The sequence below is a fragment of the Drosophila mauritiana genome, chromosome 2L (assembly GCF_004382145.1).
Source record: "Drosophila mauritiana strain mau12 chromosome 2L, ASM438214v1, whole genome shotgun sequence".
Taxonomy (NCBI): Eukaryota; Metazoa; Arthropoda; class Insecta; order Diptera; family Drosophilidae; genus Drosophila; species Drosophila mauritiana.
In genome coordinates, this window is record NC_046667.1 from 8,167,607 (window position 1) to 8,193,458 (window position 25,852).

Here is a 25,852-nt window from a genome sequence, read left to right on the forward strand (position 1 = left end):
GCGCTTTGTTGCTGCTGCCACCCAATCCTCTGGGCACCAACATCCTCTCCCTGCATCCTTTCCATTCAGTTCGCTTTTCCACGTTTTCGCAGCTCTCCAGGCACTCATATTCTAGCAGAATCTCGCTGGAGCTGCAAAACTACTCAACTACTCGCGCTTTTTTGAATACATAATTTAATTTCAGCTTCAGTGGCAAACTACGAACTGAAGTTATTAAAAGGATAGTGTTTTTATAATTTGAAAGGTCTTAAAAAATTTCAAGCATTTTATTTTTAATACCTTTTACCACTTTTCTTTACATAATTAAATCATAACTTTAAGGAATATTATTGCAAATAAAGAGGCTCAGTTTCTCTCTGTGCATATATCCAACATTTTCTATTTACTCAGTTATTTTTGGAATAAAACTTTATTATTCAAATTTTTTCGCCATTACATCTTATTGGCTTTGGTGTTGAGCCGCGGTACAGAGGCCCAAAGTGTTTGGCCACAAGGAAATTGCATTTTTTCCGTCGCGCTGCTGCTGCTCCTTTGACGAGTAGTTGCCATCTTTGGTTTGGGCTGGTGCATTTCGCATTTTGCAATTTAAATAAATTTTCCTTTGCTGCCATGTGGGGCGGCCAAGACGTTATTACTGTCGGAATCAGGAGCCACTCAAGCGACGCACCCACGCAGGCAAAGGGATCCCAGGACGAAGGACAAAGGACGCAGGACGAGCAGCTTCGCTTCGTTTCGTTTCGTTTCGTTTCGGGTCGGTCCAAAAACGATGACGTAGTCGTCGTCCTTTTGCTGGCAATTGCCTTCACTAAGTTGGCCAACAATTTCAGTTTGCCTTTGGCCAACGGCAGCGAAAGAACCTCCCGAGCGTCTTGGAGCGGAAAATTCGAGAAAATCACAGCGCGCGAGTGCCAGAAAATATTTGAAAAATCTGCCAACGAAAGGGAAATAAATCAAAGAAAAGGAATTATAGTGCAAATCATGTGGGGAATCCTATTGCCACTGGCGGCCCTATTGGCCCTCGTTTCAAATGGTGTGTGTTGCCTGCGGTTATTGGGCTTGTAAATTCAGAAATTCGCAAAATGAAAATGTAAAAAAATGTAAAAATGTATATTGCATATCCCACAGGCGCGGCCATCAGGTGCTATGTCTGCGATTCCAGTGATAATCCCAGCTGCGCCGATCTGGGCTCAAATTCCAGCATAGTGGCGGAGGTGAGTTGGAAAGCAGATTGCCAGGACATTATCCATGGGCGCATTGATTGATTACTGGCCGTGTGACCTGTTGGTGGGCCACTGGGTTGCCAGGTCAAGTTGGTTCAACCTTTGCAAACCTAATCGGATCCAAATCGACCTTAGTTCTTCAGACGGTCGCAAGTTAAAGCTACATGGCACATAAATTTGCACTCCCAAAATACAAAAAAATACAAAAAAATAGTACAGAGCAACCGTTGGAAATGGAGCCCACAAAAGCGGAAACGGAAACGTGCTCCGTCGTCGTCCTCTTGTGGTGGCCACCCACTTGCCACTTCCCACTTTTCCCCTTTTTTCAGGCTAAGTGAATTTTGTGTTACTGGCATCTATCGCCCCTTTTTTTTAGCCGACTGCTACTTAACCCAGCCACGTGCCAAACAGTTGAAATACTTTCAACTTTCAACCAAAGTCCAACAGCGTAAATTTCAAGCTGACAGGTTCTTGTAGGAGTCCAGTTGCCCGTTGGTAGAATTACTTTGATTTGAAGTGGCGACACCTGAGCTCAAGTGGCTTACAATGCTACCAAAACTACTGCCAATCACTTTTATTAAAACCCAGGAATTGTTTCAAATAAGCATTAAAATATTTTGTATATTAAAGATAAGTTTTCAGATACTTAAGTGGTCTAGAATTTTCTTCAGTTAAGTTAAACCGTTTATGATATTTGTACATAATTCTTTTTAATTTAATAAAAGACTTTTCTTAAGTTAATGAATCACTGAATGAAGTTGGTAAAACTAAAGGTTTTCATTGACTTATTTCTACAAAAACCATAACTTTCCTAGACTATCAAAAAAACTCAATGTTAAACTCGCGAAAAGTCCCGTGCGACTTTCTTATCATTGCTGAAAGTGATAGCCAAATTTGTTTTTAGAGACGTCAAGTAAACTCTTAAAATTTATTTCATTTGTCAAATCAGAGATGTGAATAAGCAAGCATTCTGATTATTAGTGCTCTGAATTATTAATCACGGAAATCTTATCTTGTATTGTGCGCGAAACTCAATTTTGTGTCAAAATAAATAATTCAAAATCAAATTAGATGCGCCAAAATAATCCCAACAATTTATGTGGTTTGTCAAAGTGAAGATTTTAAATCGCAAAGAGAACAACAAATGTGACACTGACATTTAGTTATTTATTATTATTATTAATTCTAAAGCAATTAAGAACTTAGAAAGCACACTTTACACTTTTTATTTTCGCATAATTCAGTATAATAGTCATTATAGCTGCAGGTTGGCGATTGCTTGTAATGTTGTTTATCCACCTTATCGCTGAAACTTAAATGGGGTTTTCCCCTTTCTCGGCAAATGCGAATACCTAAACTCCTAAGTCTTTCCAAGAATCGTTTTATTGCACTACTTATCGGTGCTAAACAAATAGTGTTCAAGTGGTCTTGGTCTGGATACCAAGGCCATCCGGAAAACGCATCGTTAAAGATATGGTCGAATGATTCCACGAATGATTCGTCGATAAGATTAATAACTTACGCACCGAGTGCAACAGCAATTAATACATTGATTAAGCAAACAATAGGCATTCTTTGTTACCCGGATTAAATTGAATGATTATTATATATTTTAGGAGTGCACTTTGGACAAAATGAAATCGCTGGACACCTGGCTATTTGACTTGAATAAGTTCTCATATTTCGATAATGGCGCCAACAAAAGTCCGCTCATGAATTGCACTACTTATCGGTGCTAAACAAATAGTGTTCAAGTGGTCTTGGTCTGGATACCAAGGCCATCCGGAAAACGCATCGTTAAAGATATGGTCGAATGATTCCACGAATGATTCGTCGATAAGATTAATAACTTACGCACCGAGTGCAACAGCAATTAATACATTGATTAAGCAAACAATAGGCATTCTTTGTTACCCGGATTAAATTGAATGATTATTATATATTTTAGGAGTGCACTTTGGACAAAATGAAATCGCTGGACACCTGGCTATTTGACTTGAATAAGTTCTCATATTTCGATAATGGCGCCAACAAAAGTCCGCTCATGAATTGTCAAAAAGTTGTGGCCAAAGATCGTGAGTATTTTTAATAAGAATAAAATATTAAATATATGATATATTAATAATAATATATATTAAATTCCCTTGTAATGTTATCACATTTTACTGCAACTTGACTCATTCTTATGGCTAATAAGTGATTCTTATCAAATGATTAGAAATAAAGCTGAAATTTGCAGTGCGACTAGATTGTCAATAAAAGAAGCCCTAAAGATAAAGACAAATTTCATAGTTCACATGACACAGATTGTTTATTCAAAGCACTTACTGTTTATGACAACAGCAATTAAGTTTATTTGTTGCATTCCTTTAGCAATATTAAGGATTTTAAAGCATCAAAATCTAAATAAAATTACTTGAACTTTAGTGCTATAGTCATTTTAATTGATGAGCAAATCACTTGAATTCAATTTAAATATAGTGAATATAATAGAATTAAAAATATTTATGTCTAGTGAATTTAAGTGAACCCAACTAAGTTTAGCTCAATTAAACTAGTTCTGAAATTTCGATACCTTGCTATTTTCCGCAGCTGATACAAGAAAAGTGGTGACGGCGCGCTTCTGCCAACTGGACACCGGCGACTCGGATGCCTGTGAGATCCTGCGTACCAAGCTGCGCATCCCGAGCCCCGAGGAGCGGGAGCAGCGGAATCGCAACCAGAACAAGCGAAGGAAGGGCCACGGCCAGGATGCGGAGGAGGACGACGAAATCTCCGCGGAGGATGCGTTCTTTTGCGGCATCTGCAAATCGCATCGCTGCAATGGTGCGGCGGCCGTAACGCTTTCCCTGGCTTCGATTCTTTCCATGATTGCGCTCCAATTGGGCTGCTAAAGCCAAGTTGGATGGTGTGTAAGGGATATGGACAGATAACCGTGGAACGAGTGGTGGCATGATGGTTGCATTTAGGTTGAGTTACCCTTAGCGTTACCCTCGCCGATCCGATTACTTTGTAAATATTTGAGTGCAATGTCGCTGATTCGTACAGGTGCTTCAATGCCACTCACTACTTGAACCCATTTAACCCCCTACTCCCTTAACCCTAGAAATGTAAGCACAGCACATACACGATACACCGAAACACCGATACAGTACATAAAAGAAGGAAAACACACACGGAAAAGTTCGCTTTGATTCAAAACAAATATGAAACTTTCGATTTCGAAATAAATACCGGCAAAATAAAGAGTAGGGATATGTATGTGTGTGTTACCATGCATCCTATATATCAATGTTTGGCATTCTATGCCATTAGCTCTTGTTGTTCAGCTTTATTATGTTACTATTCAGATTGTTAGTTTTAATGGCTTGGAGCGATGAGCATAGGAATTCACCAATTGCCTTTAATTCTGATATTATTTCTTAGGTAAATTGAAATTCAAAAGTGCTTATATGTCTAGTCAATGAATTCGTGTTAGAATATTGAAAATTTGATAGTACGTAAATATACTGTAAAAGCCGCAAGCAAACAACAATCAACTTAATGCAAGACGCGAATTTAGGAATCACGTGAAACAAATGCAATAAATGTTAGTAAATGTGCAATTAGAGGAAAATGTCAACAAAAAGCAATGCAACAATTATTCCGTGAGCTTCAAATCACCTAAAAAAAAAAAAAAACAACACACTATATAGTACCATATGTTTTTTTGCGACGCGTTGAGCTCTCAGTTCTGCTTAGTTTGTAAGCGGTTTTTGAAATGAAAACTAAATTGAACATTCCGAGCACACAATAAATGCTGTATGACAGTATAAAAGAATTTGGCGTACGAATTTTTTAGTAACCGATAACGATGACGGAACTTGTATAACAGTTTTGGCATCGTGATATTGGGTATTTGGGTTAGTGGAGTTTGGGAGAAAGTATCTATGAAATAAAATGGGTATTCCCATAAAAGTTAGTTATTTATTACCATTCCTCTTTTTTTATAAAAATTATTTTTATTATGTATTTTGTCTAAGGCCAACAGAGCGTATGCGCAATATTCGTAATACCTCTCACTTACCTACTTACTTACTTTCTTTTCTACAGTATCCAACACTTCGAGTGCCGAAAAAACTCCCAGCGCATATCACACATTTTGCTTTTGTTGTTTTTTTTTTCTCCTTTTTGGACTTGTGCTCAGCAATCAAAGATAATTTTCCCATTACTCATGTAAGATGCTTCAGTTTTTCCCGCCCCCTACGCCCGCTTATCAATAGCTCCAGCTCTGTCGCTCCATCATGCCCTCCCTGTCACTCGCATTTAATTTGAAAGTCTGTGCCGATGCTATCGTATGTAGCATGTAGTTTTTTCCCGTGCTTCCCGAGAACTACATGTTTCACCAGCCCCGCAAATCATGAGTCAACCCCCCAAGTCCTCCCCCAACCCACATTTATGGCTATGAAATTCAGTTTTTGATGGAGCAAACAACAGACTCCGGAAGGTTCTTTGTGCCAGTTCGATTTGAATTTTCGGTAGCTACTGCTGACACGAGCGGTGGAGCGGTGAAAAAATAAATATATTTATAGGAAATATATATCCATAGGAGGAAGGGGCTGCTCAATCTGGGAAAGTTGCCTGCTCTGACACCTTGACGTTTGGCAAATTGAAAGTTTGAACCCCCCACCCATTCAACATTCACCAACCCATCAACCTGCCCGGAATGCGCTCCTTGTGGCTTCTACTTCTAGTGGCTTTCGTTGGCTGTGGCCCATGTGTTTCAGGTATGTCATAAATCATCGAGTGGAGTAAGCCCTAAACCATATGCTAATTGATTGACCCCGAAGCGAGTTACAAAAGTTGCGCATACGCAACGTTGAACCAAACAGAGGGGTGCGCTTATTGCTTGGGTAATCCAGCTGATAAGGTGAATCTGATAAGGCGCAACCTCACGCACCCACGGGTTAATGGAAAGGTCTATCTCAATGTCATAGGTTCATGTTTCCTTTTGCAAGCACTGTGAAATAAGCTCAATTTTGCATTTTATACTATGCATATGTAGTTATGTTATTGGCATAAAACCAACAAAAATATTAAAATGTTTTGAAAATCCATATATTATGGTGTAAGGTGGCATATTTTTATTTTTGATTAATATTTATTTAAAATCTCTTTTTTGCCCAGCTTTGCGTTGCTACAAATGTGAAGACTGCGATGAAAATACGCAGCTAAGTGAAATGGAAGTGTGTGAGGGTCCACTGATGAGCGGCAATGAACAAGGCACACCCGCCAACTCTGGTCCGATACCAAGTCCTGCTCCTTCTCCATCACCTGCTGCAACCAATAATACAAATAGTGCTCCTGGCCCCTCCTCTTCCGATGCCAGCGAAGATGAAGAGGACTATGAAAGCGACGAATCGGCGACCATAGGCATCATGCCAGCAGGCGGAGGAGCAACTGGAGGAGCAACTGGAGGTGCAGCTGGAGGAGCAACTGGTGGAGCAGCTGGAGGAGCAGCTGGAGGAGCAGCTGGAGGAGCAGCAGCGGAAGAAGTTGTCAGCGAAGAGGAGGACGAAGATGAGGAGGAGGAGGAGGAGCGACGCAAGCGGAGATCGAGTGCACGACAGGTCGATCTCGATGTGCCAATCGCCTTCTGCTACACAGTGAGGCTCCAACGTAAGCAACTGCCGCCCATTCCCATGGGTGTGCATCATAAAAATCATAAAAACGCCGCCTGGTGTGATGCTCCCACCCATGGCGATAAGTTATCTACAACTGAGTCATGGGAAAATAGAACCAAGTGTAAACTGAAGTGCACTGTAATGATTTGTATAAAGATAGATAGGAAAATATTATTATATTTATTATGATTTATTCAAACCCCCACCTGTTCCACAGTTAACGAATCGACGATCACCAAGAGGGGCTGCACCACCGCCAGGAAGAGCAATCAGACGGGTGGATGCGACGGGCTCTTCGAGAACTGGACTGTGGCCGGATGCCAGATGTGCCAGGACGATGGATGCAACCAACCGATCGCCATCGGATCAGCCAGTAGAAGCAATGGCCCATTCTGGACACTGCTGGCGGCACTCACGCTAATGGCATTTATGACCCGCCATCCGATATGGTAGAGAATCAGCAGACACAGTGTGGGGCCAATCGATATGATATATAGAAATACAAGATATATGGCCGCCACAACTTCGATTTCGACTTTGGTGTCTGAGTTCATTGTTTATTGGGTAGCGTTTGCCGATTTAGAGGCGGGCACATGATGTGTCTATTTATACCGCGCTTACCACTCGAAAAGTCGATGGTCTGGGGACCATGAGCACACCTGAGCTATTTTCGCATAATTGTTTAATTGGCATCGATAAGGAAGGCATTGTCCCTTTTTTCAAATTTTACCAGCTGGGGAAAGTGCTCGCTCATTAAGAGGCCGTTCATTCAAGTTGCAGGCGTATCGCAATCAAATCAATTAGTCGCCGGCGATAAGAGTGATGACGAGGTATACGGTATTCGGTATGAGTCGTGTGCTCCATGATTTCCATGACTTCATGCGACCCGAAAAAGTCTGATAATACTGTTTGATACAACGATCAACTGGGCAACTGGCCAAAGCGTTTAGGCCGATAAGCGTTAGGAAGCCGAGTGGCAATTGCTGCCTAAAGCTTTTACCAGATTTATGGTATTATTATTTCGCAGCCCGGAATTAAGTAAAGTTCTTAATAAAGCGATGAGGAAACGCGACCGGCAAACGGGCAGCAGCACTTTAAGGAAACTTGCTCTAAACGGCAAAAATGCAACTGCCAAATTTGTTAGCCTGATGTGATATACATATATACATATATATATAACTTCTCGATTTGTGGGCTCGCATTTGGGGGGATTTTAAAACGCTTCCCCGTTTTATTTTCGTCGGCTTCCGGGACGGTAAAGTACCTTGTGTATGACGAGCATGCCCAAAAGCCATTCAAAAAGCCCGGCTTTCAAGCGATTCTCGAAGAGAATTCACACAGAGAATCTTTAAGAGAAAGAGTATCAATATCGCATTTAGCGCTCTACGTGATGTCGTCGACACTTTGAAAGATATATAACTGCAACTTTTCCCATCGACTTTTTGTGTCCGGGGAAGTTATGGTTTTTATCTCCCGTCTGCGCTTTTCAGACAATGCGTCAGTTAAACCAGCCGGCGGCACTAACCAGACTCACTCGACATTTGGCACGAACTGCGGCCGGTAAATTATGAGTTATTTGCATTTGGCCAAGACACACGATCTACGAAATGCAGCCGTTAAGCTTCAGGCCCGTTATTTATTTAAAAGTAGAATAAATAATGAATACATTATGTTTGGGTTATTGTATAATAATTCTCTATAAGTACGGAAAGATACAGATAACTTTAAATTTGCAAGATGAGTGACTTAAGCCAATTAGAATGTGAAATGGAAACATTGATACCGAATGTTTACAATACACATTCCTTTATTATCGAAGCCTTAATTTTAAAAATAAATAGAAAACAAAAGCAGAACAACAAACAAGACTCCGCACCTTACAAAAGTTCGGCTTATCAGTTGACCTTGCCCCCAGTCTTTAGGCTCCTTTTTTTCTGGGTCAACAGGCGAATTGAATTAAGTTGCGAGCCAAAGCGACCTTGGGGCTTACTCGACTGGAAAATTTCGTTAAGCTATTGCGAATCGGAGGTTCTAAGCCAGCAAAAATAGCGCAGGTGCCAATAGAGTGAGCCAATAGGGGCCACAAAGAAATCTCTGTTAATTGCTCGGCTCTTTCTGATTCGAAACTGTTTGCTTTTCGTGCTCTGATATTGAATAATAATCATGGGACAACCATGACAACCATCCAAAAGTGACGAATATTATGTAAATGCGCGAGCGATATTAAGTTAAAGCGCGTATTAAGTTGGTTTAATCTCGGGATTAACGATTACACACGCTGACTAACAATTAGCTGCTTAATTAAAATATCTGGGGCTCTGAAATAAAGTGCAATAAAAAGGGTGTGAGGAATCGTACTGAAAAGTCAAATGAATTCCCAGTTCTGAATCATTTGCATTTGCATCATTTATCACGGAAGAACCCAGTTTCAGGCATTACCTATTTAAGAGAACCACCACTCGAGTGGAGTTAAGAGCACTGGGGGCTGGCTCTCTTGGCGATCAATTAATTTGGTGCTCGTTTGGTATGCATTATAAATTAATTTGTTATCAATAAAGAAAACCGGTAAACTTGCTTTACGCCACGCTCTTCATCTGTCGCCCCCTCTCGCTCTGTCGGCCACGTGCCGTCCCGCTCTGACAGCCGCTCTCTTACGCATCGAAGCCACTGACGTCGCAGTAGCAGCGCAGTCCGCTTATAAAACTCTATAAAAAGTCTCAAACAAATCACAAGATTTTCAGTTAAATTTCAGAATTCGCAAACTGCGGTCGCCTTGATAAGAAAAATAAAATAAATTTCAATAAACGAAAAGCGCGAAAACCCAAACGCAAACGGACCAATTAAACTAGCATAAATACTATACACTAAACAATTATTTGAAATATATCTAGAATATATTTATTTCGAAATAAACAAATACCATGTTCCGCCAAAGTCACATCGTTTTGGCCAGCTCTTTGCTGTTGCTAATCGCCATGCCAGGTAAAAAAAAAAACAATCATTTTGGGTATTTGCGGCTATTAGAATATCGTGAAAAGTGTCGTGATAAATTTGATGTGCATTATTTCGCCCAAAACGGTCTAAATCATGGGCATATATCTGATATCAGATATCAGATACCAGATAACGCCAGAAGGAATCATGCGATCTGATAAACATATCGTGAGGATTTTATAGCTGCGCTATAAATACACGCTCGTGTCTCAAGTGTTGCTATTGCACAGATACAGATACAGATACATTTACAGATAGATGTATGCAGTTGCCAAAAAAGCCAGCGAAATGTATTCAGAATTCAAGATCACGATCATTTGGCCATAATATCTTGCATATAAAGCAGTGACATTAAAAACGCTCAATTTACTTGTTATTATTTAACTGTCATAAATAATGCAAAGATTGCTTTTTATTTCATTCAACCAGCAATTTTGTGTGATGCGGAAATGTCATCCGAGCAGCCAGCTCCCACCCTTCGATTTCATTATTCATATATAGTAGCATTATCATTGGGGCGGCCCTCTCTAATTTATGCCTCAGATGAAAAGGAAAAGTCAGTCGGGGAAATTGTGAATAACGAACAAATATTAGTTGACATTGAAACGGGCTGGCAGCTGCTAATTGAAAATGTTATAGTTACACTTAACACATTTCGCAAAAGGCGGCCCGAAATGGAAAAACTCGTCTGGCCATTAGCACCACTCAGAAAATAACCGAACCAAACCTGAATTTATAATACGTTTTCACGATCTTTTGACGCAATTGCAAATGATTTCATTTCATTTGTTTTTTTTTTTTCTTATTGAGTCGAGAAGAGTAACGTATACTATATACCAAAATCCACTTCAAACTTGTTTGTTTTCTTCATTAAACGGTATAAGAAATGGCAAATCGTCTAGAACGAACTTTGACTTGAGAATTTTAAATGACTTTTCACTACAGCATTTGCATCACGGGGTATTTTATGGATTTACCCAAGTAAATAATAACCCCACCAGTTGCACCCTTGTTTAGGGAAAAAATTGCAAAAAAATCACCGAGTTGCACCTTTTTATTATGTGGAAATTATAATAACAATAACTAATTTTTAATACTCGCTATTATTTAAGAGAGTCAAAGGTGCAAATTTCAAATGACAGTGGCGCTTATCACGTGCCATTAAACCCCAACAATGTTGTCGTTCCGCTGGAGAATTTAAGACCCTGCGTTCAGGCCCCCAAAACTCGCCATCAATCACAATGATTTATGATAAATTTCCAATAATAAATCAAAAAAGGCCAGGCAGAGATGTATTGAACCATTTGATTGTGACGATTTAACGAACTTATTTTAAATATTATGGCATGATAATAGCCTTAAGTCTGCTGCACTTACTCACTTTGCAAGAACTTACCCTTTCGGCACGAGTTGTGTGATATCTCATATCTGTTATCAATATCATATGGAATCTGCCCGTCAAGCAGAGATCAACTTCCATGTCGGATTATCATATGACTCATTTCTGGTACTCCACTGATATTTGGGTTTTATGGAGAGGGTAGCCAACTCCGCTGATAAGGCAATTAACGCAATTACGCCAGTGTTGCCACGCCGATAGGTTACTCTATTTACCTGTGTTGGCACCTGGCAAATATTTACCATTTGCTGCGATGACGATAACATGCAAATGGAATCGATTCGCTGGCGAAGGGCGCCCATATAAAACTAGATAAAAAACAGCTACTTGCGCTAGATCAAAGGCTATGGAAAAGCACATACAACGTAATACTAAAGAATGGGCAAATAATACGGCAAATACTTTGGATTCAAATTGATTTATGGTGCTCACGTGTTCTTTATTCTTATTGTCATCATTTATCTCTTATCACAATGTTTCTGTTTGCCAAAGCTGTAAATTGAGCACTTTTAAGTTATATGTAGATATCTAGGCGTCCAATAAAATGTTTGCGAAAAATGGGCTAGCACTGTTTATACGCCATAAAAATGTATAAAATTTATTCTGAGATGATATTTGAAGAGGTGTGTGTGCTGCTTCATAAAATATATACATATTTGCATAAGAATATCTTTTTGGGTCAACTTAGAATAAGACAATATCAAATCATAAACAAGCCTGGCACCACTCTAAATTAAATCGATTTATATGACTTTGATTGATAAGCAGAAAAACAATGGTTTTAATAAGGCAATGTTTTCTTTAAATTGCAGTAATTCGCGCCGATCTCATGTGCTATGTGTGCGATAATTGCGCCCAGCTGCCAAAGGATGCACCCCTGCTGGCGTGCAATGAGGATTTCTTTAATCCTGGCGGCAGTACAGAAGCCTCCACGGTAACCACCACCACAACCACCGAAGCGAGCACCACCACGACGCAGGAAACTACAATAACACCGGAAACAACCACTGTGATCACGAGTGTCCAAACGGATCCACCCACAACGGAGTCCACGACGACGACAGTGGAAACCACCACCAGCGATCCGACCACCGAGAGCACCCAGAGCACTGAGAGCACAGAGGCTCCGATACCCACGCCCGCAACCGCCGGACCCGTCCAAACGACCACCGGAGTGCCAACGCCACCAGCTGAGGATCTGTCCGCGCTGTCGGTGACCTTGAACACCACCCGTTTGGTGCCAGTGAATGAGGAAGCGGAGACCACCACGCCCATTTCATCGCTGGCCATCAGGCAACGCAGGGCGGTGATCGATACCGAGTACACCTACCACTGCTATTCCGTCCAGGTTTCAGGTGAGTCTGCATGAATGGCATTCATCATGATAGATCATAGTATTCAAAATGGTTAAATAGATCCTTTTGCGTAGATTCCATAGAAATCTAATAGAAATTATAATCTTTTTATCTTTCATCTGGAATTCTAGTAAATGGCACCATGTCGACGGATCGCGGTTGCTCCCGGGTGAGCACCATGGAAGGTGTTTGCGAGCAGCTGAAGATCCAGAACAACAACACGGAGCTGGCCAACTGCAATCCGTGCAGTATGAACGCCTGCAACGGCAGCTCGGCGCTCCACAGCTCCATTCTGGCCACCCTGCTCCTGGCCATCGTGGCATTCGCCCTGCAGCGCAACTAGGGACACGATCATCATCCATTACCCGGTGCTTTAGTCTAGTATTCCTCGTTTCTTTAAGGCGAACCCACACTCATCAGTCCGCGCTCATAGTTAAGTGATTCAAAAAGTCGAAAATGTAACTTTAAGATATGCACAAACCCTAAAATCGAAATATATACAATCGTAATTGTATACAAACTTAATCTAACCAAATGTAACGCTTCAGGCGACTTAATAAATAATTGTAATTATTAAAACAAGAAAGCAAATCCTTCGTTTTATTTGAGTTCGAATGAGAGTCTGTAATTGTTAATGATTAGTAATTTGAAAAAAAAGTGATTCATGACATCACTCACTCACACAGATAATAAACTCAAATATCCTAAACTTTATAACACTTTCGGTTAATATCTTTAGAAGAATTTTTTATGGCTCTGCTTTTATATTGTGGAAGATAAATGGAGCTTTAAAGTACAGCGCGATCACATCCTGTCAATATAATGAAGGCTATATACAATCCATGCAGCAATAATTTGTAGACAACTTTAAAAGTCTCTAAACTCTTCAGTTTAATGTCGAGATTTGAAATCATAAATTATGGTTAGGTGACAAAATGTTTGTAGCTTTCTAAGGAGTTCCCTATACCTTACCAATGCCAATGTCACGTATACGCCTAGTGGTACGATTTCATTTACTGAGCAAACATAGTATGCTAAAAAACGAGGCGGTGGCATACTTTTAGGCCATTTATGCTAAACAAATTTGCTCAAGACAAGCCCAAAGACAAAATCAACAAGGAAATCAAACACACAATAACAATGGCTTATCATTGATTAGATAAGATTTCATTAAATAATTTTTGGGACTTCGGGAAACACTAAACGCAATAAATATGCGAGCACGCGCTTATCAATAAAATGATTTTATAGCGCCAAATAAATACCACTATAAAGTGCGTGGAATGCTCAACCAAAACATTTACCGACGTTCCCTCAACTATTGCTACTTAAAGTTTTTCGAAAAAAAGTATCTAATCGGCTTATCTCGAAGTTTAACCAATTATAGCAATTTTAAAACTGACCTGCACGTTTTACAAATTGATAAAAATTAGCAATCCATTTAGACTTGACGACTCCTTTCAGAATTAGATTATGACCTGCATGCCCACATTATTGTTTAGATTAGACTAACTTATCAGGTGTAATTGAAGGAAAATCAATAAATCATTTTTTAAGTAATTTCTACGTAGTTCACAAGCTAAACAAATGTTTTTGAAGTTCCAATGTCCAAACAAAGTGGAAAAAGAAACCATGATTTCGGTGCTCATCTATTAGGCGGCTGTCCAAAAATGTATGAATCATAATAAATAAATGTACATAATACTGTTTATTTAACCACGCTAGAAAGCAATGAATCATACTAAATAAATGAATTAAATGGCATTTGGCTGCACTGATATTGCAAGATTATTTATCGATATTATTTTGGCAACGTGAACGGCCAACAGAAAGTACAAATACTTATTGCTTTACACTCAAAAAAAAGTGTATTTAAAATCAGCGTAAATTTTATTAAATGTATTTTTCGGAAAAAGTATATATTAATATACTATTTATCATAGTAAATAGAAAGCAATATATATATTGTAATTTAAATGTTGCTGTTTGCAATCAGAGCTCTATTTTTTCAAGTGCCTATATCTTCCAAGTTCATATACATACATATTTGTTTAAGCATTTGGGCATATTACTAACGAAAGATATCATAAAGCCGAGAAATGTCTTAGACTTATTGAGCTAATTAGAATTGTATCCGACTGATTAGAAATTTTCATAGATAAGATTTCCCGGCCAAGCCATCACGTTGCCCAAGTTAGTGAATTTTTTTTGCCCAAATATTGTGACTAAATGTGGCCAGCTGGAAATATTGTATCAGCTTAAGATTCCAGGAAACTTTAGCTAATTGGTGGCTCAATGCCACTTGAAAAATTAACAGAAAATCGTAGATCGATTGACCAATAAAGCAGTTGCGGACTTTCACAAAGAGCCAAAACGCTGAATATTATCACACATCCTGAGGAAGTGAATGCCCAGTATTTCCCCGAGGACCCTAAAACTCCTTATCGGCAACGATTGTCTGACCATTAACTTTTATTGCCACACCGTGGGTTGGCCTAAACAAAGCGAGCGCTCTGCCTTCATTTCGCTGCCGCGACGCTTATCAGTGACTGAAAATGATAAAAACGCCAGAAAAGCCAGGTTAACATTATATTTAATTGGTAGTTCCCTTTCAACCGTCGTGCAGTGCGATTCCCATCCTTTATTCGCTCCGATTCTCGCCGATAATATTCAACTCGACTAATATCCTTTCGGTCAAAAGGAAGAACAAGGAAACATGCGTGTGATCACAGTCAACCTTTTGCTGATGGCAATCTGTGCTAGCTCAACTCTTTGGCCAGGTTGGACATTTAATACAATTATCTAAAAGTGCAACACACGCCAAGACAATTGATTGAGTAATGCAGAGCTTAATAAATAATTGATTGACGGACGACAAATGGAATTTACCGAAAACTTATGAACTTAGTTCGAAAAAACAAGAAAAAAACTTAAACATCCGGGACATCTTATCTGCCGTGTTCACAGAAATTCCAGTCGAAAATAGTGCCATGGACAGTTCCATTATTGAAATTAGTTTTGTTGCCGCAAAAAGCTTTTAACCTCGGAAAATTATCTTAAATATTTTAAAAGAAATATAAGAATAATTCGAAAAATACAAATATCCTATATTAGGTCATATAAATTGAACATTTTGATGAACTAACTAAAGTTCCTACTACTTTTCCTTTTAAAATTTTGATTTAGTGTGAAAACTTAAAAATATATGTATTTTACTATTACTTATATTCGTAGTAAAATGGCTATAGAAAATATGATTAAAACTGATGGCTATTTAATCTGCACTTCTAATATTGAATATTACGAAATGTTGGGCTCTCCATGTAATTTTCTTGATTCATAAGTTCAAAGATAACAACTTCACCTGCGTATATTGACCAATTTTAATGAGTTGGTAACACAAGGAATATGTGTATAAACAATTCTCGTTGTACATATATATATCGACCGTGCTCCAGATTAAAATGGGCCCATCGAGTGAAAAGGTTATCTGATAAAGGAAAATTAAAGTACAATAACCTAAAAAGAAGCACAATGCGAGCGTAGAAAGTAGCCAGATTTGCTTGGTGTGGCAATCGTTTCGATGTTATCTTAGTATTTGATTTATCAATCAGAGTTATTGCCCGCTCTTGAGCGACGAATTTTATCTCGTTCGGCCTTCGGGCAACCTGCCCACTCCTCTCCATTCTACTGATTCACCTCTTACCCACTCACTTTTTTCAGCGAATGCCCTGGAATGCTACAGTTGCGTTGGAAGCGAGTGCCATGTGGAAACGGTTCCGACGGTTACTTGCACTCTAGATGATGTCTCTGCCGCTTTTGGCTTGGATACGATGACCGCCTTCAATCCGTTCAAGCGGTCTCTTCTTTCCGTGATGCCACGAGCTGCAGACGACGTACGTTGTATTTTGATGTATCCCAATCCTTATTGTATTAATATATCCACGCTTTACACCTGCACAGGACTCCACAACGGGATCAACTACAATTGAGGATTCTTCAACAACTGCTTCAGCTTCTACAACAGATTCTTCAACAGCCTTATCCACCACAAATGGAGATTCTAGCACCAGTTCTTTGGCTTCTTCCACGTCAGATTCTTCAACCTCCGATTCATCGACCGCTTCCTCCACCACGAATGGAGATTCTAGCACCAGCTCTTTGGGTTCTTCCACGACAGATTCTTCAACCTCCGATTCTACAACAGATTCTTCGACTGCTTCCTCCACCACGAATGGAGATTCTAGCACCAGTTCTTTGGCTTCTTCCACGTCAGATTCTTCAACCTCCGATTCATCGGCCGCTTCCTCCACCACGAATGGAGATTCTAGCACCAGTTCTTTGGGTTCTTCCACGACAGATTCTTCAACCTCCGATTCTACAACGGATTCGTCGACTGCTTCCTCCACCACGAATGGAGATTCTAGCACCAGTTCTTTGGGTTCTTCCACGACAGATTCTTCAACCTCCGATTCTACAACAGATTCGTCGACTGCTTCCTCCACCACGAATGGAGATTCTAGCACCAGCTCTTTGGGCTCTTCCACGTCTGATTCTTCAACCTCCGATTCTACAACAGACTCAACGACTGCTTCCTCCACCACAAATGAAGATTCCAGCAGCAGTTCTTTGGGTTCCTCCACAACAGATTCTTCAACCTCCGATTCTACAACCGATTCGTCGACTGATTCCTCGACTACAAATGAAGATTCTAGCAGCAGCTCTTTGGATTCCTCCACTACAGATTCTTCAACTTCCGAATCTTCGACTGTTTCCTCCACCACAAATGGAGGTTCAACCGCCACAGATTCGTCGTCGTCCGAATCTTCCACCACTTCAACAACTTCTTCGCCGCCCATAAGCACTTCACCTTCTCCCCCAACAAATTACAAGATTGCGGCCTGTTACAGCATCTACAAGGACGGAGGTGAGCACACGGCGTTATTTGGAACTCGATTGTTATACAAGATATTAAATTTAAATGTTTCTCTTTTGACCAGTGTTAAACCGTGGTTGTGTTAAGGTTCCCGAAGAAGAATCCGGCTGCATGGCTGTTCGAAAGGAGCTTGACATAACAGAAGACTCTGCCGATCAGTGCGATATCTGCTTGACGAATCGGTGCAATGGAAGCACTAGCCTGAAGGTTTCACTTGGCGCCATGATTCTTCTCTTGGCGATGGGACTTAAAAACGTGCTTTAAGAGATAGCCGGAGAATACTATGAATTATGTACATATATATTTGTTAGTAATTTGAATTCATTATTAAATAATAAACGCTTACCTTGTATCAATTTACATACTTTGGCACTCGAGGCTTTTTTCATAATGCTTTATCATAGAGCTTATTTTGTTCCAATCTAATTGATTGATGGATTAATCCCCAAACAGCTGTCTTTAATGAAATGAAAATGACTTAAAATATTAAACTATATTATTTTCGTGAGCAGGAAAGAACCTTAGCTTCTTATCTAACATCTAAGGTACAGATTCTTGAAAGGAATATAAGTCGAAGCTTGCAAAATTTAGTATATGTGACTTTATCCAATTACACTGTCTATTCAAAAACTATGAATTGATAGTATACCTCATTAAACAAAATCTCCTCTTAGCAATGACAAAAAATCCTTACACGCCTTAAACTTATGTGACGAATATGGTTTTACACTTAACTAAATAAAAAAAGAGAGAGCACTATAGTTACTGAGTATGAGTAACTGGTATAACAATTCCATAACGTAGGCAACGTAAGAAGTGTAACGCTTCACTTCTTACGTTGCCTACGTTATGGAATTGTTATCCATATAACGTATAACAATAGAACTACATGAATGGTTTTAGTTTAGCAACAGAGAAATCATTTCATTTATTTTTAAAGGCACTTCTTTGCTCTTAGTGAATGTTTAATAAATACAGATAGTAGATTAAAGAAAGGTTTCCTATACAGTTTTTAAGTTACATATATAAAGTATTTAAAGCACACACACGGACAAACATATTTACATTCACACAAAATAACACATTCAAAAACATTATGATTACTTAAACTATGATTAGCCAGCTAAAGATTCGGTGACAAACACATGATAGCTGATTCTCACGAGGAAAGACTGTGATTCTGGCTGTTTTCGAATGCCTGTAATCAATTTGTAAAGTAATTAACATTATTTGTTTTTCGTGTGCTAAACGAACAAATTAAAACGAACCTTTTGTGCGATTTTCAGCAGACTCTCATAGGTGGCGTGACCCGTCTGCTTCACCATACCGTGGAACACCTTAGAATCCGCCAGCGTTAGCAGTTCATAGGGCGTTCCGAACTCCACCGCTCGTCCAGCGTCCATCACCAAGACTTTGTCCGAGTCCATGATGGTGTGCAAACGGTGGGCTATCGTCAGCACAGTGCACTCCTTGAACTTGTTGCGTATGGTGGTTTGGATGAGGCCATCTGTCTGGGGATCCACATTGGCCGTGGCCTCGTCCATCACCAAGATCCGATTCTCTCTCAGTATAGCCCGCGCTAAGCAGACCAACTGGCGCTGGCCAACGCTGAAGTTGGTTCCGCCCTCGGTGATTTTGCTCTGCAAGCCACTGGGAAGATCAGCCACCACCTCCTTTAGCTTAACCTCCTCCAGGGAGCGCCACAGCTTCTCATCGCTATACTCGTCGAAAGGATCCAAGTTATATCGCATAGTGCCGGAAAACAGCACGGGTTCCTGCGGTATGATCGAGATTTTGCTGCGCAGGTCATGCAAACCCATCTCACTGGTATCCCTCTTGTCTATGAGCACGGATCCATCGTTGTAGGAAAGTCGGAACAGTGCATTAATCAGCGAAGACTTTCCCGCTCCAGTGCGTCCCACGATGCCTACTTTCTCTTTAGGTTTTATTACGAAACTGAGTGACTTGAGCACATTCTCCGACTTTGGATCCGGCGTATAGCGCAAGCTTAGCTCGTCGAAAACGATTTTTCCCTTCTCTGGCCAGGACTTTGGTGGCTTCTTATCGGCCGGAGCTTCCAACGCTCCTTCCGGTTCAATGTCCTCGTACTCAACCACACGCTCCACAGCTGTCATCGTATTCTCCAGCTCGGCGGACTGACGCATTCCCCACTGAACCATGCCGGTCATTCCCATGGCCTGTAGGACACAAAGATTAAATGAGTTCAACAATCAAATACTAATCCGTCCTTGCTTACCTGCGTAATGGCCAGACCGACATCGCCTCCATTCGCAGGAGGAAAGATGAAGAAGCTGAGAGTAATGATGGCTATGTAAATCACACAGAAACAGTCAAGCCAATATCCGAAGGCTCGCGAGGTGCTAATGAACATATAAAATGCGGAGCTATGCATATCCTGGTAATTGTCGAATTCCGCCTCCAGAACACGTTGGGCTCCAAAGGCACGAATGGTGGACAGACCGGTCAACGAGGCAGCTAAATGCGAGTATACTGGAGATCGAGCTATTCGAAAAAAAAAAAAACATGAAATACATGTGAAAGGTATTTTCATAATCGGGACTTACTAATAGCTTCCATGCGCTTTACATCCCTTGATGTCTTTAGATAAAAAGTGCGCAGTTGATAAAAAATAATCCCCAGTACTACGGTTGGTATAAGGAACAGCGGATTGACAACGGCTATGACGATCACAATGCCAGCAAGCGCAAGGAAAATCTGGATGACGTCCATCATCACGGCAGGCAGTATCTCGTCAACTTGTCCCATATCCTTTGAGAAACGGTTTAGAATGCGCCCAGATGGATTCGTATTGAAGAAATACATAGCAGCTCGGGTGATGCCGCGGAACATGGAATTGTGCAGACGAATTGAGGCTTTCATGGCCAAATTAAAGAATAAAAACGAGCGAGCCACGGTCACCAGGATGGTCAGTACTGTGATCACCGTGAATATATAAGTATCCAGCATTTCAGCATCCACGGACAATCCTATATCACGCAGCCATGTCGACAGACGCGGTTCGAGTTCCTCAGAGCGAGTTGTGTCATTATTATCTGCGCGGTAAGCCACATTTCCCTTTTTGGTAACCCTAAAATGTAAAAATATATATATTATATATTTACAGAAGAAATCACGATGCAAATCCTTACCAATATGAGAGAAAATAGTCACCCAGGGAGGCCAGTCCTTGAGAGAGCACACAGAAGCCCATCATCACGAAGAAAGCGAAGAAACCGCCTCCCGCTTTGAAGTATTTGCTGTACAATCGCAGGCCGATTTGACCAGCCTCCTGACGTTCCTGGTTGTTAGCTTGCTCCGCCTCGAGGTCATCCATGCACGAATCTGCCATGGAAAGCAGGGATTGCTCGCTGTTGCGTCGCTGGTCCGAATGGCTGTGGGTGTAGCTGCCCGATCGCGAACGTGATCGCTCCTCTGATTGCTCATCGCGCTCTGGATCGGCTAGCATGGTGGCGAAGTCCAATCCGGATTCGCGTAGAGACTCGTAGGTGCCCACGGCGCTTACACGACCCTTATCCATGATGACAATCTGATCGGCGTGCTGCAAGAACTGGAGCTGATGAGTGGCCAATATAACAATTCGCTCGCGTAGATAGCCACGCATGCACTGCTCGAAGAGATGGCGGGCCACATGGGTGTCCACGGCACTCAGTGGATCATCCAGCAGGTAAATGGAGGTCTCCCGGTAAACAGCTCTGGCCAAACTGATTCTCGCCTTTTGGCCACCGGACAAAGAAGCTCCACGTTCTCCAACTATCGTTTTATCCTTGAACGGGAGCAGCTCGAAATCTCGCTCCAGGGCACACTTCTTTACCACCTTAGCGTATCGACGACGATCCATAGGCTGGCCAAAGAGAATATTTTGCCGCACAGTGCCGGAAAAGAGCCACGGTTCTTGCGAAGCATACGACATGGAGCCATTAACCTTTATCTCGCCAGACTCTGCGGGCAGTTCACCAAGGATGGCTTGGATGAGACTGGATTTACCGGATCCAGTGCGTCCGACAATACCCAGCATGGTTCCAGGCTGAACACGAAGGTTTACACCATTAAGCGAGTAATCGGGGGAGTTAACATCCCATTTGGCCATAAGTCCGCTTATAGAGATTCCCGCCTCCGACAACTTGGCGTTCTCATTAATAGTGGCAATTGCTGGACCTAAAAGCTTATCCTCAGCTTCGTCGCGCTCATCATCTACATCGGCATGAACCGTTTCCTGATTGCTGCCTTGGAAATCCTCAGTAAGATCCACACTCATATCCATCACATTCGTCTCGTCGGACTGCATATACTTCTGGACACGCTTAATGGACACCAGGGTCTCCGCCATTTGGGAGATGCCCTGTGGAAAGAACACCGTCATAGTGGTACGCAGGATATTGTAGTAGGCTGTGATCAAGAACGCCACTTCCGGGGTTAGGAACGTCCCGAGCAGCACATATCCCACCAGACTTAGGAAAATTGAGACACGCGTCAGAAAGATGATGAAGGAGAGCAGAATTCCACGGATGTAGGACACATGGCGGATAGCATTTATCTCCTTCTTACGTGCGAAGGCCACCATATATTCGAATGGCAGTTCCCATGCGTACATTTTGATCACCTGAATGCCCGAGATTATTTCGTTCATCATCCGTACCCTTTCGTCTGTGCGTAAGGCGGTTCGGAGTCGCAACACCGATGTTCTCTTTCCCAGATACGCCTGCAGGGGGATGAAAAGCAACATGAAGGCCACACCAAACACAGCAGCGATTCCAATCTGTAAAATTATTTGGGTTTGTCAATCGTGATATTTTGGGTTCAAAAGATTATCGCCTTGTTCACCTCACGGTACATCAGGTATGTGATAAAGAGGGTCTCCAGCGGTCCCACCCACAAGTAATGTACGAATATGGTAGCCAGATCGAGACGTCCCACGTCGTTCGACATAAGGTTCACCACATGTCCAGCTGTGGTGTCTCCCAGTGCCGACTTACTCAGCCGTAGCGCCTTGCGGTAGATCATGCTGCACATACCAACGCGCATCTTGAGTCCTGCGAAAATATCAGCATTTGTTTAAGAACCTTTGATGGAAAATAGTTTAAAAAATTAAATGATTACAGCCCTTATTATCGCAAATAAAGCTTCAAACTATATTTTTATTTCTTATTTAACAACCAGACACTAAGTGGCAGTCAGATTATCTAATTAAATCTAGATTGCTAATTTGTTGTCACTTTTTTATCTATGCCGACATCGTTTAAAACGAATTAGGGGATTTACCAAATAGAGTAATTAAGACATTTAACAATAGTTTAAAACGTTGGCCCGGCATAAATTATTATGTAGCTTATTAGCTTTTAAGAATATACATTTCATATGTACAAAATAAAATGACTTGTTAAAAGTGAAACTCTTGACTCACCCACATGCATTGTGCCCAGCATATACGGATGCATTATGATGACATTGAGGGCACTGCACAGGATCACTCCAGCTGCATAGTAATAGGCCGACTCAATCGATTCCGAGCCGTGTGTGTAGTAGGCGATGAGTTTCAGCAAGAAGATTGGCTGAAGCGTTCGAAGACCCAATTCCAGCAGGAAAAGCACCAGGCCAAGCAGTGCGAAGTACCAGCCAAAAACTCGCAGAAGGGCTCTTAACAAATTGGGCTTTCCTTTGGTCTTCTCAAGTTCCAATTCCCAGGAAGCGCACAATTTGTTCCCCAGAGTCTCTGGAAAAATTGCACAAATTAACACAATTTAATCACAGATAAGAGACTCAATAAATTCGGATTACGAAAACAACAATTACCCAGAGACACAGTTATCAATTGGTGAAAAAGAAACAAAATCATGGAAACAATTGAAGACATAAAGCAAATCAATTAAGCCGGTCAACGAACATACTATGTACAATGTACGTGCATCGATCAGTAAAATGAATTGTTCCCATGATAACTACATACAGTGCGTTCGGAAAATATAAGTCTGCTTGAAGTAAAGACGTGTGGAGTGATCACTTCATTATCTACGGTCTTTCATGCACAACTAAGACTTGCAAAGATAATAAAACGTCTCCATTGATGTATTTATGCTCAAATCGATTTAGAATTTCGCAATTCACCATTTGGTGAATCATAATCACAATTTCACCATACCAGATTTGTGCTCTTTTAAGGCTCTGTAAAGATCCTTGGTATCCAATGTGCGTTTCCGACCTTTGATAAAAGTCGGCATGGTGTACCTACGTATATTGGTAAAAAAAAATTAAGGCCATTAAAATGTTTAAATTAAATGTTAGTTACTATGCTCACCAGAAACATGCTGCCGAAACAAAATTGCAATGTTCCCGGGGATTTTCCGGCAAATCTGCCGTTTTCAGCGACTGCATGTTGTACTGCCTTTAAAGAAACTGAAATAAAAAAGGCTGTTAAGCAGCGTAATAGATAAATAATCAACTGAGCTGTATTGGATAAGGGAAATATGTAATTCTGCTGAGTGGTTCTAGAACAAAAGTCGATATGAGCACAAACACGGCACATCTTAATCAAACAAACATTGCCGTTTCATTTATCAACGCTACGTATTGACGTTGGCTTGACGACTCCAAGAAAGTCGACGTACTATTTATTTTTTAGTGGAAAACCCATGGGTTTGGGTGACAGGGGCGGTTGGCGAATGTGTCACTCACTGCTCATGAGTTTGTAGTTCGTCATAATAGGGCTTGCTGTAACGACGGGCCCAGGGAATCAGCAATGTTGAAGAGGGGTTTGGTTCCCTAAAACCAAACACGCGTTTGCCATTTCGCAGTACAGTGAACAACTGGTAACAGTGCATGTTACACCGGGCACATGTTTTACATCCTCAAGTTACAAAGTCGCTTTTTTAAAATACAGTACAGATATTTTGTTTAAGTTTATTTATTTATGATTTCTGGATGAGTAATACAGTCAATTTCATCAGGCGGCGAAAGACTAATCCCTTATTTATAAGCACATACATATTAAAGATTCCAAAAATAACCTTCGTTTTACCGGCTTTTTTATATCATTCTATAACTTAACAGTTGACCGTTGTATGTTGTAATGCGTATATCTCCCCATTGGGATCTACTGTAATTGTCTGTTTCTCACTCTCTCCGTGTTCTACTCACACCCGCCCAGAATAAGCACTTCGAGCATTTACCGTTTACCCATTCGGAATATAAGTATGTATATACATATGTAAATATCTATATATTTATGTGCGGGTGTGAGAAACGTACCACGTTGTTGGTGGCACAAAAAAGGGAAACTTTTATACAAATGTACAAATGCAAATGTACATTACACTTATCGGCCAACAAACAATAATTGCGCACAGATAAAGGCCGCATCGATGGTTTTTCGTTTTTCTGTAAATTATCTAATCACATGGATTTTTTCAGGCACACAAATTACCAAGCAATCGGCGAGCGCACAATTAAAATAATTGCCATTGCTTGCAAATCCAATGTACTATGTACGTACTTTTGTTTCAATATTGTTTACATTCAACAATATGGTTATTGTTGCTGGTGAACGTGAGAAAATCGCGATAGAAGACCCGGCAAAGCAACACAAAAACTATATACAGACGTTGTAAATAATAAAACAAACTTCGGTCCGAGCGCCAGAAAGAGCAGCAGGCTACTGAATGCTGAATTCTGAACACTGGCGGTTTCGGTTTCGGCGGCTATCGGCTCTAAATACGAAATTCGCCCCCAACCCCAGGCGCTCCCGAGCTACAGTAGAGTCTGCCTAACGGGAACCACCATAGTTACTGCTCCCTTCGTTTAAAAATAATTAGTTTTAAGCAACTGGCAAAGAAATTTGATATCTGTATTAACTCTGTATCGATCTAACATTTTACCAAATACAACACTTAATATGCGTTATCTTAGTTATTTCGCTGTTCTGAGAACGCACTGTGTATAACATCATCGTTAGGTAGTTTTTTCCATCATCCCAAGACAAACTCCAACTCCAATCGGGCTTTTATAACATGAAACCATCTCAACAATATTTCATATAAGTTGTATGTATGTATATATATACACAAGCATGCTGGTATTAGACAAATTTATAGCATACAGTAGTATACATGTATACATGTATGTAGTATGTGAATTCTTAATTTAAATCTTCTTAGGATTATTGACAGTAAGATTTATAACGGAAGCGCGATAACCGTTTGATTTTCACAAAAATATCAATGTTAATCAATGGCATTATTGGCCACTTCTCC

General features: G+C 40.7%; 5 protein-coding genes across 9 annotated transcripts; 4 read left to right on the top strand and 1 right to left on the bottom strand.

Moving 5' to 3' along the window:
- Positions 1-845: 845 nt before the first annotated feature.
- On the top strand, positions 846-5,038 carry LOC117142310. Of its 2 annotated transcripts, none has more exons than XM_033306207.1 (4): positions 846-1,030; positions 1,126-1,211; positions 2,837-3,295; positions 3,813-5,038. In XM_033306207.1, the coding sequence occupies exons 3-4, from the start codon at positions 3,187-3,189 to the stop codon at positions 4,112-4,114; spliced, it is 411 nt and encodes a 136-aa protein (XP_033162098.1). In that variant the 5' UTR covers positions 846-1,030; positions 1,126-1,211; positions 2,837-3,186; the 3' UTR covers positions 4,115-5,038. The 2 variants fall into 2 exon arrangements, with proteins under 2 accessions (XP_033162098.1, XP_033162108.1); XM_033306217.1 differs by having other exon boundaries at positions 3,169-3,295.
- Positions 5,039-5,426: 388 nt separating this feature from the next.
- LOC117146494 lies at positions 5,427-7,363 on the top strand. Of its 2 annotated transcripts, none has more exons than XM_033312753.1 (4): positions 5,427-5,737; positions 5,809-5,986; positions 6,387-6,878; positions 7,101-7,363. In XM_033312753.1, exons 2-4 carry the CDS (start codon positions 5,926-5,928, stop codon positions 7,334-7,336), a joined length of 789 nt encoding a protein of 262 aa, XP_033168644.1. In that variant the 5' UTR covers positions 5,427-5,737; positions 5,809-5,925; the 3' UTR covers positions 7,337-7,363. The 2 variants fall into 2 exon arrangements, with proteins under 2 accessions (XP_033168644.1, XP_033168637.1); XM_033312746.1 differs by having other exon boundaries at positions 5,703-5,737; positions 5,792-5,986.
- A 2,273-nt stretch (positions 7,364-9,636) lies between these two features.
- Positions 9,637-13,111, top strand: LOC117150630 (flocculation protein FLO11). Its single transcript, XM_033317599.1, has 3 exons — positions 9,637-9,865; positions 12,089-12,631; positions 12,763-13,111. The coding sequence occupies exons 1-3, from the start codon at positions 9,805-9,807 to the stop codon at positions 12,972-12,974; spliced, it is 816 nt and encodes a 271-aa protein (XP_033173490.1). The 5' UTR covers positions 9,637-9,804; the 3' UTR covers positions 12,975-13,111.
- A 2,129-nt stretch (positions 13,112-15,240) lies between these two features.
- Positions 15,241-17,927, top strand: LOC117150665 (osteocalcin 2). Of its 2 annotated transcripts, XM_033317662.1 has the most exons (5): positions 15,241-15,411; positions 16,355-16,527; positions 16,595-16,811; positions 17,088-17,558; positions 17,632-17,927. In XM_033317662.1, exons 1-5 carry the CDS (start codon positions 15,348-15,350, stop codon positions 17,829-17,831), a joined length of 1,125 nt encoding a protein of 374 aa, XP_033173553.1. In that variant the 5' UTR covers positions 15,241-15,347; the 3' UTR covers positions 17,832-17,927. The 2 variants fall into 2 exon arrangements, with proteins under 2 accessions (XP_033173553.1, XP_033173552.1); XM_033317661.1 differs by having other exon boundaries at positions 16,595-17,558.
- A 561-nt stretch (positions 17,928-18,488) lies between these two features.
- On the bottom strand, positions 18,489-25,259 carry LOC117140141 (probable multidrug resistance-associated protein lethal(2)03659). 2 transcript variants are annotated; one of them, XM_033302912.1, is made up of 10 exons: positions 25,096-25,259; positions 23,902-23,999; positions 23,746-23,831; positions 23,011-23,319; positions 22,431-22,639; positions 20,738-22,365; positions 20,153-20,676; positions 19,825-20,090; positions 18,836-19,765; positions 18,489-18,765 (listed from the first exon to the last, which is right to left on the bottom strand). In XM_033302912.1, exons 2-10 carry the CDS (start codon positions 23,976-23,978, stop codon positions 18,727-18,729), a joined length of 4,068 nt encoding a protein of 1,355 aa, XP_033158803.1. In that variant the 5' UTR covers positions 23,979-23,999; positions 25,096-25,259; the 3' UTR covers positions 18,489-18,726. The 2 variants fall into 2 exon arrangements, with proteins under 2 accessions (XP_033158803.1, XP_033158811.1); XM_033302920.1 differs by having other exon boundaries at positions 23,902-24,014.
- Between the last annotated feature and the right edge of the window lie 593 nt (positions 25,260-25,852).

Bases quoted from the DNA above. Each gene is read 5' to 3' on its own strand.
- LOC117142310 (XM_033306217.1), top strand. From the start codon at position 979: ATGTGGGGAATCCTATTGCCACTGGCGGCCCTATTGGCCCTCGTTTCA. The intron at 1,212-3,168 runs GTGAGTTGGAAA...TATATATTTTAG, and splicing joins ATTCCAGCATAGTGGCGGAG to GAGTGCACTTTGGACAAAAT. The intron at 3,296-3,812 runs GTGAGTATTTTT...TATTTTCCGCAG, and splicing joins AAAAGTTGTGGCCAAAGATC to CTGATACAAGAAAAGTGGTG.
- LOC117146494 (XM_033312753.1), top strand. From the start codon at position 5,926: ATGCGCTCCTTGTGGCTTCTACTTCTAGTGGCTTTCGTTGGCTGTGGC. The intron at 5,987-6,386 runs GTATGTCATAAA...TTTTTTGCCCAG, and splicing joins CTGTGGCCCATGTGTTTCAG to CTTTGCGTTGCTACAAATGT. The intron at 6,879-7,100 runs GTAAGCAACTGC...CCTGTTCCACAG, and splicing joins CTACACAGTGAGGCTCCAAC to TTAACGAATCGACGATCACC.
- LOC117150630 (XM_033317599.1), top strand. From the start codon at position 9,805: ATGTTCCGCCAAAGTCACATCGTTTTGGCCAGCTCTTTGCTGTTGCTA. The intron at 9,866-12,088 runs GTAAAAAAAAAA...TTTAAATTGCAG, and splicing joins GTTGCTAATCGCCATGCCAG to TAATTCGCGCCGATCTCATG. The intron at 12,632-12,762 runs GTGAGTCTGCAT...CTGGAATTCTAG, and splicing joins CTATTCCGTCCAGGTTTCAG to TAAATGGCACCATGTCGACG.
- LOC117150665 (XM_033317661.1), top strand. From the start codon at position 15,348: ATGCGTGTGATCACAGTCAACCTTTTGCTGATGGCAATCTGTGCTAGC. The intron at 16,528-16,594 runs GTACGTTGTATT...ACACCTGCACAG, and splicing joins TGCCACGAGCTGCAGACGAC to GACTCCACAACGGGATCAAC. The intron at 17,559-17,631 runs GTGAGCACACGG...TCTTTTGACCAG, and splicing joins CAGCATCTACAAGGACGGAG to TGTTAAACCGTGGTTGTGTT.
- LOC117140141 (XM_033302912.1), bottom strand. From the start codon at position 23,978: ATGCAGTCGCTGAAAACGGCAGATTTGCCGGAAAATCCCCGGGAACAT. The intron at 22,640-23,010 runs GTGAGTCAAGAG...ATATTTTCGCAG, and splicing joins GCTGGGCACAATGCATGTGG to GACTCAAGATGCGCGTTGGT. The intron at 20,091-20,152 runs GTAAGTCCCGAT...TTTTTCGAATAG, and splicing joins AAAGCGCATGGAAGCTATTA to CTCGATCTCCAGTATACTCG.